This window comes from Tupaia chinensis, unplaced genomic scaffold, assembly GCF_000334495.1.
Source record: "Tupaia chinensis unplaced genomic scaffold, TupChi_1.0 Scaffold000484_1, whole genome shotgun sequence".
Lineage (NCBI taxonomy): Eukaryota > Metazoa > Chordata > Mammalia > Scandentia > Tupaiidae > Tupaia > Tupaia belangeri.
This window is the reverse complement of record NW_006159996.1, coordinates 2,767,025-2,778,347: the sequence shown is the minus strand read 5'-3', so window position 1 is coordinate 2,778,347 and position 11,323 is coordinate 2,767,025. Positions and strand designations below refer to the sequence as shown.

Here is an 11,323-nt window from a genome sequence, read left to right as displayed (position 1 = left end):
TGCGCTTGTCGGTGGCGGTTATGGTAAGATTGTACTCTGGGATCTGCTCCCTGTCCAGGGTCCTTTCTGTTACCAATTTATATGAATTCTTGGATGAAGAGACTATCTTAAAAGGAACTTCACCTTCCAATTGACAGTTAAACTCTCCATTTTCCCCGGAATCTTGATCATGTATTTTGATCAAAGCAATCAGTGTTCCAGGCACTGCGTTTTCTGGAATAATATCCAGTAGAGAATGGAAAGTAATTTCTGGACTGTTGTCATTTACATCTTCAACGCTAATTTCAACTGTACATTGTGCAACCAGTCCTCCACCGTCCCTCGCTTCCACCACTATAGAATATTCCTTGACTTCTTCGAAATCCAATGTGTTTTGAGTTGTAATTTCCCCACTCTTCGAATTTAGACTGAACATTTGACCCGCTCTGTAAAAGGAGTAAGTAATTTCGGCGTTAGTGCCTTCATCCCGATCTGTAGCTGACACTTGCAGCACCGGGGTGCCTGGGGGTACGTTTTCCCGAATGCTGATCCGGTACACCTCCTGGTTGAATACAGGGGCATTATCATTGGCATCGGTAACCTGGATTCGTAGCTCGGCGGTGCTGCTTAGGAGTGGGTCTCCGCCATCCAAAGCAGTCAAGACTAACCGATGGAAACTCTGTTGTTCCCGGTCTAGGGTTTTCTCCAATATCAGTTCCGGGTATTTACTACCATCCTGTTTCTCCTTATTTACCAGCGAGAAAATAGGGCTAAGAGAGAGTTTATAATTCTGTAGAGAGTTCAAGCCAATATCCGCGTCTTCGGCACCTTCTAATATAAATCTTGTGCCTGGCTGTGCATACTCACTTATCTGAAGTTCAAAAGAATTTTGGGTGAATTTTGGCGTGTGGTCATTAATATCCTCGATCTCCACATTCACGTGGTAAAAGTTCAATGGATTCTCCGCCACAGCCTCAAATTCCAGAGCGCAAGTGGGATTCTTCCCGCAGATCTGCTCCCTGTCTAGCCTGCCGCTCACAAGCAGCTCCCCGCTCTCTAGAGCACTGGCCGCCTCTCCGCCCAGCCCCGCTCCCCAGCGCCGCTCCCCATCCCTCTCGTTCCCCTCAGTTTGCTCACCAGCTCGAGACGCCGGGTTACCGATCAGCCGGGTGCTGCGGCTATTCCCAGCTCCGGACGGACTTTAGCTCCAGTGAGGGAGGTCGGGGATTCTTTTCGTGAAGAAGACGGGGGAGTGTAAAGATTGGCGCCCGCGAGTCTGAGATCAGGCTACCCTGGAAGGCGCGGTGCGGCTGCGCAAGAAGATTGTGAGCGCCAAGCTCTCCACTTTGGCCAACAGCGGCGCCCAGAGTCCACACTGGGGAACTGCAGCCCCTGTTTTGGTTTAACTACTTCAGTGTGTTTAACTTGAACAAATTAGGGGATAGCTTTGTATCTTTAATGTTTAAATCGTACTCTTAGAAATGCCTTTATCTTAACTTCTCAGGTTGTTAGGAAAATCGCACAGGTTTAATAGGTAAATACCTGTTGCCGTAATTATTCCCAATCTTTAAATATTCTATTGATAGAAAGATTATACTACAGACTTGACCTCAATCATCTTAGCACAGTAATTTTGCATATTGACTAGCAATACAGAGGATACTTCTTAGCCTTAATTCTTCGTTTCTCATGTTTCCTCCACTTTTCTAGGTACTTAAAAGCTGATTCATTTCCATCCCCCCCCCCAGAGCGCATCATTTTTCTTTGAAATGGTTCATTTTATACTTCTTTCCAAACACATCTTTTTTTCCAAAATACCTTTCATAATTTTCTTGTAGTGATATCTAATTCTGATTTCCATTCGCTCCGGTAATATTCAATCAAGGAAATGATGTAGTCTGAAAAAGAGTTGTCCTATCCTTCTCCTTACACGATTATTTTCCTTGTTTCAAAATATAATGCTATTCTTCAAAGTTGTCAGGAGAATCATTTTGCCTCTCAATACGGAGTCACTGACGTTTATTGCAGTATGGGTTCCTTCCTCTGCACTTACTTGGCCACGAATGATGTCCTCAGAATGGAAGGGAACGGTCCCCAAGAAGTCTATTTGCAACAGCTCACTCAGTTTAATGATGATTTCTCATCTTTGTTTAAAAATATTTCTAAGCATCTAAAAAATCTTTGTTGGGGGCTTTTCTTTTTAAAAATATCCAACAGCCATGTTTTTACCAAAGGATCTTTTCTTATAAAGTGTCATTATCTTCTCACCACGTGATTCTACATCTGAACAGTGCAGAATGTGTGAAAATATGCATACACGATTGCACAGTTGGTTCTATGCAAAATGTCACTAAATACAACACTACGATAGAAACAAATATATATACATATATATATGTGTGTGTGTGTATATATATATATGGTTTTTATCATAGGGCACATGTGCTCACCAGGAAGAAATAGACAGAGGGAAAGTGAGAAATCGCCCCATAGGAGGGACGGCCATGGAGCGATCCCTGCATGATTTTCAAGCCTTCAGGTCTAGAACGTGAACCATGGTTTGCCTTGTGGGAATCCGGAACCTTAACCACCACACCACCTGCTGCCCTCCCCCCAGTGCTCTTTTAGTTAACACCCCTAAGGTGTCAGGAATCAAGATTACCTTGTAATCCATCCCTTCTAGAGAATAATTACCTGATATATTGAACTTTACTGATATGTTATTAAAAAGAATATGGATGGGGGCCAGCAGGTGGCATTGTGGTTAGAAGTGCTGGACTCCCACAAAGCTGATCACAGTTCCAGTCCCGGACCTGGTGACTTGCTTTCTCACCCCCCCCCCCTCATTTTGTCCCTCTCTGGTCAAATTAAAATAAATAAAGCTAAATAAAATAATTTTCTTAAAAATAAGAATATGGATGTAGTCAATCCAAGATTTGTTTATTCCTAACTGAATTTTTCAGCAGGTCCAATAGATATGATTGTCTATTGGTCTAGGATCTGAGCACATGAGATGGTAGTTTTATAAAGGCAGCATTCCCTATCTCTTCTAAGAGCCTACAGACACCACACTGGAGTGATCAACCAAAACACATAACTACCTATGTCACAAATGCCAGTTGTAACACTTATAACACTTGAATTGACATTTTATCTGACATACAGTACTGTTTTTCACCAGCGACTGTTAGGGTGGCATGAGGCTTCATTCCTGCATCTGATATAAATCTTAGTGAAGCTTGATGCACACATTTCATCCTGTAGGCATCATTCTAACTTTTTCACTAGGCACCCTAACATTTTTTAAAAGGTTTTTGCCACAGGATATGTGTGCTCATCAGAGAGGAGAGAGACAGAGAGAGACAGTGAGAGGAAAAGTGAGAAATCATGGTGGAGGGGAGCGATGGCCATACCCACAACCCCTTCTCCTCCATTCTCCTCTTCCATTCTCTGGGATCTTGGGCACACATACATACACATGCCTGGCATGATTTCAAGCCACTAGTTCTGGGACTCAAACCACAGTCAGCCATGTGGGAGTCCAGGGTCTTAACCTCTATGCCACCTGCTGGCTCCAAGGCACTCCAATTTTAATGGATTATTATACTTCAACTAGGTCAGAAAGTAACCAGAATTTTCAGGGCCATCAAGCTGAAATATGTGGAGACAGAGCAAGACACAGAAAAGAAGTTTCAGATTGAAAAAAATCTTCAATAAATTTGTATTGATCTAAATTCTAAAGAGAATCCTGAAAAGAAAACTGAGATATGCTTCACATTTTGATGACCTAATGCATAAGAAAGACTAACAATTCATTCTCATTTATAAGTCATGAGCCAAGAAAACCAAATAGAGAGACCAACAGGTGGCGTGGTGGTTAAGGGCACTGGACTCCCACAGGGCTGACAGCTGTTCAAGTCCCAGACCTGGTGGCTTGCTTTCTCTCTCTCTCTCCCTTGCTCTCGCTCTCACTCTGTCCCTCTCTGGTTAAATAAGGATAAATAAACAAATAAAGTTAAATAAAATAATTCTAAAAAAGTGGAAAATAGAAGGTACAAAAATGTGATTGTCCACTTATTCACAAGCATGTCCATACATTTCACTAAATAAATAAATAAATAATTTGGGTTCCATGTTAAATATCACAAAAGAAATAAAACACTAAACTCACTTTTGCCTCTTTAAAGGTTATTTAAGCTTCTATGCTGTTGTTTTGCAAAATAGTACTCTATCACAAAGTAAAATTCCTTGTGGAAATAAATATAAAGCTATCCCTGGACTCACCTGAATACTTGGGGTTTCATCCTTACATTCATGAAAATCTATGGATGCTAACAAAGAATCCTTTTTCTCGCAGCTCTCCTGGCTGATGAGCGTGTCCGCGTAGTTGGGCTGGGGGAAGATCAGGTGGCTCTTCCGGGAGTCCGCGGTGAGGGAGACCTCGTGGGAATAGGTCTGCAGAAAAGCCCGCACCCCGTCCATGCCCACGAAGTGTGAGGCCGGCATGCCTGTCCACTACCTGCAGCCTGGAGGAAGCGGGACTTGTGCCAGCGCCGCAGCCTGAGCGCCAGCAGCACAACCACGAAAGCCAGAAAGACGCAGGAGACCACAGCCACAGCCACCACCAGGTACAGCGTGAGGTCTGAATCGTCTTGCTCAGCAGGGGTCTTGATGCTGCCCAGGTCAGCCAGGACGTCGGGAATACTGTCAGCCACCGCCACTGTGAGCGTTATGGTGGCGGAGAGAGGGGGCTGGCCATGGTCCTGGACGGCCACCACCAGGCTCTGCTTGAGCGCGTCTCTGTCCAGCAGGGCCCGCGCTGTGCGCACCTCGCCCGTGTGCAGTCCAACCACGAAGAGTCCCGGCTCGCTGGCCTTGAGCAGGCGGTAGGGAGAGTCTTTATCCACTGCCACCACCTTGGTCACCAGGTAGCCAGGCTCTGCAGAACGAGGTGCCAGCTCCACGCCAGTGGAGCCGTCTGTGGGGAGGGCAGGATACAAGATCTCAGGTGCATTGTCATTCTGGTCCAGCACGAACAGGCTCAGTGACACGTTGCTGCTGAGATGAGGGTCCCCACTATCACATGCAGTTACTCTTAATTGTATGTGACGAAACTGCTCATAGTCAAAGGAGCGCAATGCATACAGGACTCCAGTGTCAGAGTTGATGGAGACGTAAGAGGACACTGGTGCCCCCTGGATGGTGTCCTCTTCCAAGGAATAAGTGACCTGGGCGTTCTCATCACTGTCAGGGTCCTGCGCAGTGACGGAGAAGATGGAGGCGCCTCTGGGGTTGTTCTCAGGGACATAGATGGAGTAGGAAGAGTGAGTGAAGGCTGGAGGGTTGTCATTGGTGTCTGCCACATGCATGGAGATGTGAATTTCTGTGGACAGGGGAGGACTTCCACCATCCGTGGCTTTCAGTGTGATGTTATACAGAGAGAGTTTTTCCCGGTCTAGATTTTTAGCTGTGACCAATCGATAATAATTATCGATTGATCTTTCTAATTTAAAAGGCAGATTTTCTGGAATAGTGCAGGTCACTTCGCCATTCTTCCCAGAGTCTCTGTCTTGGAGGTAGAAAAGAGCAATTACTGTCCCGGGAGGTGTGTCTTCAGGGATCGAGCTGCTTACAGACGTTATGGTCACTTCCGGAGCATTGTCATTCACATCTAAAACAGTGATCAGTACTTTCGCCTTGGTCAGACTACCAGGGCCATCCTGAGCCTGAACTTCCATTTCATAGAAGCTGGATTCTTCATAATCCAGGCCTTCTAGAGTTGATAATTCTCCTGTAATAGAGTTCAGGTGGAATATTTGTAAAAGTTTTGGAGCTATTTTCCGAAAAGAGTATGTCACCTCGCCATTGATTCCTTCATCCAGGTCGACAGCATTTACCGTGAGCAGTCTTGTGCCCACAGGTACATTCTCAGGGATAGTCGCCTGGTACTGGGGCTGAGAGAAGACAGGTGCATGGTCATTCACGTCCACCACTATGACCTGGATGTGGGCGGTGCCAGACCGCGGTGGGCTGCCGCCGTCATAGGCCGTGAGGACCAGGTGGTGAACCATCTCTTCCTCCCGATCCAGCACCCGCTCCAGCACCAGTTCCGGGTACTTAATTCCATCGTCTCCACTTTGTACAGCTAGGGAGAAGTGGAGATTGGGGCTGAGCTGGTATTTTTGGAGAGAATTCGAGCCCACATCTGGATCTCCAGCCTCGCTTAATGGAAAACGCACGCCGGGCGCTGTATTCTCCATTATTTTTACGTTAATTTCTTCCGTCAAGAATCTGGGAGCATTGTCGTTAACATCCATTATTTCCACTTCTATGGGGTAAAGATTCATTTTATCTTCCATCAAGATGTTAAAACTCACCAGACACCGCGCGCTCTGAGCGCAGAGCTCCTCCCGGTCTATCCTGCCCGCGGTGATCAAGCTGCCGCTTCGCGGGTTCAGAGCGAAAAGCTGCGTCCTACCTCGGGAGACGATGCGGACTCCGCGCTGCGCCAGCTCCGGGGGCTCCAGCCCCAGGTCCTGGGCGATGTTGCCCACGAAGGAGCCCTTGTCCGTCTCCTCCAACACGGAGTAGAGCATACGTTCTGCCCAGGCTTCCCACCGGGTCCCTAGAAGGATGGAGAGCAGGACGAATCCTCTGTAGTCCCCGCCCCTCTGCTGAGCCGCCATTGTCCTGGTGATCCTGGTCAGACGCTGAGATCTCCGGACCGGATTCTGAATATGGATATATCCGCGCTGATCTCTAAATTAGCAGAGAGAGCCTAGAATTCAGCAAGGCAGAGGCTTGAGTTTGGTGCAGCAGCGTGGAAGAGGGCTTGTCTCAATCTGCTGTTTCTCCGTGCTGCAGAACTCGTTGGTATTGCCGGATCTCTCGCTCCATTTCTCCCCTGTTGGTCAACAGCGGCGCTCAGAGTCCTTACTAGGGAATTGCACCATATTGAAATTAATTTACTGACCGTTCCATCTTTCAAAATGTTCTTGTTTAGTTAAATTTCTTCATCCCAGATGTTGCTAGTATACTTTAAAATCCATTTTAAGACACCAAATTAATGTAGCAGTGTTCATGTATACTTTCTTTAAAATTCAGATAAATTTAAAAAATCTATGCTTTGCATTGCAACTCTTATTGCAACTTTTTTTTTTTAATAGACCATAGATCGGTTTATTTTTAACACCTACCATGCCATGAATTCATAGGGAATAGGTTCCAGTATCTCAAGCTTCTTTCCATTGGTTCTCACAAAGTGTGCTTCTCTGGGTGGAGCAGGCTGGCGCTTTAGTTGAACCCAGGTACCTTTCTCTTTGGCTTCCTTCTTTTTCTGGTCATTTTCCTTCACACGTTTTTAGGACTCTGTCTCTGCTCTTAGAATGCTTAATATGCTCAATATGCACATTAATTCTCTTGGCAAGACTCTTGCCCTTGTTTCTTCACAACAATGCCAGCAGCATGCTGGGTAACATTGTAGACTCTTCAGTTTTGCCATGGTGACATTTGTGGGGCATTCCTTTCTGAACAGTACTCATTCCCTCGATGTCTATATATCCGCGCTGGTAGATCACCTTTCTGGTAGATTTGCATATATGTTGCCAAAGGAACCACTCCATGTTTTCTAAAAGGCCTAGAGGACATGTGTCGGGTGCCTCTCCTTTTAGAACATATATTGGGTGCCTCTCCTCTTTCTCTTTGTGTTCGTCATTTTGGTTAATTACTGGGAGATGGTGGTTCCAGCCAAAAGGGTGCATTGCAACTCTTAAAGTGACTCTTCTGGACACTGGCTCCCATTTTGTTGCACAAAGAGAATGATTAGCCATTGCAGGTAGAAGGGTAAACTTTATTTAACTATATATGAAAGGTATAACAGAAAACACTTACATCAGTTTATATAAATTAATCATTAATTCACTGATGTTACTGAACACATACTATGCTCTAGACACCATCATTTTGACTCGGAGAGTCAAAATTTTATTAATAATATAGAGAGGTATTTTAATTTTTAAAATATATGGAAACTAAGAGGTGGTTTAATTGAACATCTTCACTTTAACTATTTAAGAAAATGAGAGAAAATTGCCTTGCTCCTGATTATAATGTAGATCCAGTGTAGGAACCCAAATATCCTCACTCCCAATCTTGTGAGAAGAAAAGAAATAATTGTTGACCTTGACTAATACTTTGTGCCCTGAAAGTCCACTAGAAATAATGAGAGAAGCCAAGCAGCAACAGTCAGCAATATACACGATCCATTTTCTTTATCTTTTCTTCTTTTCTTTTTTTAATTTTTGCTATATAGCATGTGCACTCACCAGAGACAGAGGGAGTAAAAGTAAGGAATCACCTCCCCAAAGGGGATGGCCACACTACAATCCCTTCTCTTCTATTCTCCTCTTGAGATGTTCGGCATGCATGCACACACGCCTTGCATTTTTTCAAGCTGCCAGCTCTGGTACTCGAATCACGCAATTGAACAAATGGGACCCAGTGCCTTAACCCATGCCACTAGCTAGACCTAAACAACCCACTTTCCACAGAAGGCAGACATTTGCAGAGACCCTCATGGGCTGTGAATTCATAAAAAGTGAATTTTGGCTTGATTTCTTTTCATTATGCAATTGAACCCTCATCCTTCTCTATACTAAAGTAACTGAGAAAAGGACGGTCCCTGGTTATGCAAGTCAATCCTCACTCTACCCTATTCTTGATAACTGGGAAAAGGAGGGCCCTTAGATAGCTCTGGAGCAACATACAGGATTGTCCTTAGGGGGTCCTTAAAAGCACTCATTTCTCCAGTATTGCTGATGGAGTACCCTTCAACTGTTGATGGATCTGAGGCCACCATCAGCCAGCAGCAATAAAAGAAAGTTTCTTTCACAGAGTAGCAGAAGAAAAGAGTGTCTTGTTCTGGAATGAAGGCCTTGGAGGGGTGGGGAGGGTATAGCCTTGCTTTGTAGGCTGTCATAAGTTCTTGAGTAGCTACAGGCATCAGAAGGAGGGACCAGAAGAAACAGAAAATACCTAGCTTAGTTTTGTGGAAGTTCCTAACTAATCTGTTTCTGCTTTCTGGTAGCATTGTTCCAGAATATAGGGAATACTTTGAATGAAATGTTATTTCAGTCTATCAAAATAATTCATTGTCATGTTTGTTTTTGCAAAATAGATAAAATACATTTTTATTTAAAGACATCTACCTGGGTATTATTGATGAATTCCATAAAGAAGAGTTAAATTTTCTTTGTTAGTAGTAATTTTGAACTTGTTGATTATTTCTACTTTTTTCTAAGGATTATTTATTTATTTATCATTATTACTTTAAAATTTCCTACAGGACACACACACTAACCAGAGAGGGGCAGAGAGAGAGGCAGAGAGAGATATGAGAAAGCAAGCCGCTAACTCCGGACAAAACCACAGTTGGCCGTGTGGCAGGTTCAGTGCCTTAACCACCACACCACCTGCTGGCCCCTATTAATCTTCATAATAAGAACTTTTAGACTTCTCCAAGCAAACGTTCATGTCTTGAGGTTATGGATCTCAATACCTTGACCCTTCTCTACTTGATCCTTCAAAATCCATAGTTTCATTTCACAGTTGTCTCTTCTTACATGGTTTTTAAAAAAGAATTATTTATTTAATTTTATTTATTCATTCATTTATTTTAATTTGATTAGAGAGAGAGAGAGAGAAAGTGGGAAAGTAAGACACCAGGTCATTCATATGGGAGCATCCAGTGCCTTAACCACCATGCAACCTGCTGTTCCCCTTACGCTGTGTTTTTTTTTTTTTTTTTTTTTTAACAAATCAACTTATTATTTGTGGGTACCTCCTTGGGGGCTAAATACATAAAGTCTAGGTGAATGAGAGTATAGACTACTTTGAACACACAGCATACTTTAGGGAACAAGTGGCTTCATTATGTCCAGTATTCGAATTTTCTAAATTATTTCATGACACAAAATTAAATTTTGGCTTCTACTGGACTCCATTAAAACATGTTTAATAAAATATGACATAAGCTCACTACATCATATTGAAATATTACAGTTTTAAAGGGATTATGCTATTGACTGGATTACTGGGGAAGATTGCAACGTTCATTTTTTGTTTGCTTGTTTTTTAGGTATTTTCCATAGGGCACATGAGCTTGTGAGAGTGAGACAGAGAAAGACAAGAAGAGGAGAAATCATCCCCCAGGGGGATGGCCATGTTGCAATCCCTTCTCCTCCATTCTCCTCTTGGGATTTTGGGCACACATGCAAAGGTGCCCAGTGTGATTTTCTTTCTTCCTTCCTTCCCTCCTTCCTTTCTTATTTATTTATATTAGAGAGATTTTTGTTACAGGGCGCGTGCTCTTGCCAGCGAGACAGAGAGAGAAAGTGAGAAATCACCCCCCTCATACTCCCCACACAGGCTGAGGGGGATGGCCATGCCGCAGTCCCTTCCCACTCATTCTCTGGGATTTGGGACACGCATGCACATGTGCGTGTATGTGCCCAATGTGAGTTTTAATTCACCAGTCGGTCCAAACCCTGGTCAACTATGCTGGGGTCCCATTACATCATCTGGGGCTCCCTGAGCGTGATTTTTCAAGCTGCTGAGCCCAGGACTGGAACTATGGTCCTTTATGTAGGAATCTAGTGCCTTAACCACTGAGCCACTTGCTGGCCCCCTCAGCCTTCATTTGTTTATTTGCATTACCAAAATTCTATGGCAAGTCAGTATGACTTTGCAGACATTGGGTTAATTATCCTCTTTCTTGCTTTCTCTTTCTCTTTCTCTTTCTCTTTCTCTTTCTCTTTTTCTTTCTTTCTTTCTTTCTTTCTTTCTTTCTTTCTTTCTTTCTTTCTTTCTTTCTTTCTTTCTTTCTTTCTTTCTTTCCGGAACTGTTTTCTATCGTAGAACCATTGATTTGGAGTTCAGTTTAGATTTTCCATTCCCAGGTAAGATATAGGTATTTTTTGATAATTCTCTTTGAGATTTTATTTCTTCTCCTTTGACAACTTCTGCCCCAGCAGACACTTGATCAGAAATATATGGTTTTCACAGGTGATAAAACGGCTTGGCAGATATTTTCCCGATGTGTCAAAATTCAGTATATGCTCACTATCTCAAACGGCCTACCTTATTATTAATGATTTGTATGATGGGTAAATCAAAGTACTTAGCAAATTCCATGATTTCAAGGATGTTTAACAGGCATTCGGCATAGATGAATCAATGTTAATTGTGAGAGAAGAATCTAACAGTTTTGCCATCTATGCAATGTTGTATTTGTTTACATGAAAAGGTCCCAGGTAACTCAGATAGGATAATAAAGCAAATCAGCCTT

General features: G+C 43.5%; 2 protein-coding genes across 2 annotated transcripts in view; both read right to left on the bottom strand.

Moving 5' to 3' along the window:
* Positions 1 to 1,666, bottom strand: part of LOC102495757 (protocadherin gamma-B5-like) — a gene marked incomplete at its 3' end in the record, with an annotated part of 4,646 nt that extends 2,980 nt beyond the window's left edge. Inside the window, exon 1 of the mRNA XM_006156260.3 lies at positions 1,038 to 1,666. Within this exon, the coding sequence (XP_006156322.2) occupies positions 1,038 to 1,089 (52 nt within the window). The remainder of the gene's footprint in view (positions 1 to 1,037) is intronic.
* Positions 1,667 to 4,135: 2,469 nt separating this feature from the next.
* Positions 4,136 to 7,075, bottom strand: LOC106735692 (protocadherin gamma-A7-like). Its single transcript, XM_014590794.2, is given in 2 exon segments — positions 4,136 to 4,484; positions 4,487 to 7,075. Coding segments are annotated over 2 exon segments (2,484 nt in total). The 5' UTR covers positions 6,666 to 7,075; the 3' UTR covers positions 4,136 to 4,179.
* Between the last annotated feature and the right edge of the window lie 4,248 nt (positions 7,076 to 11,323).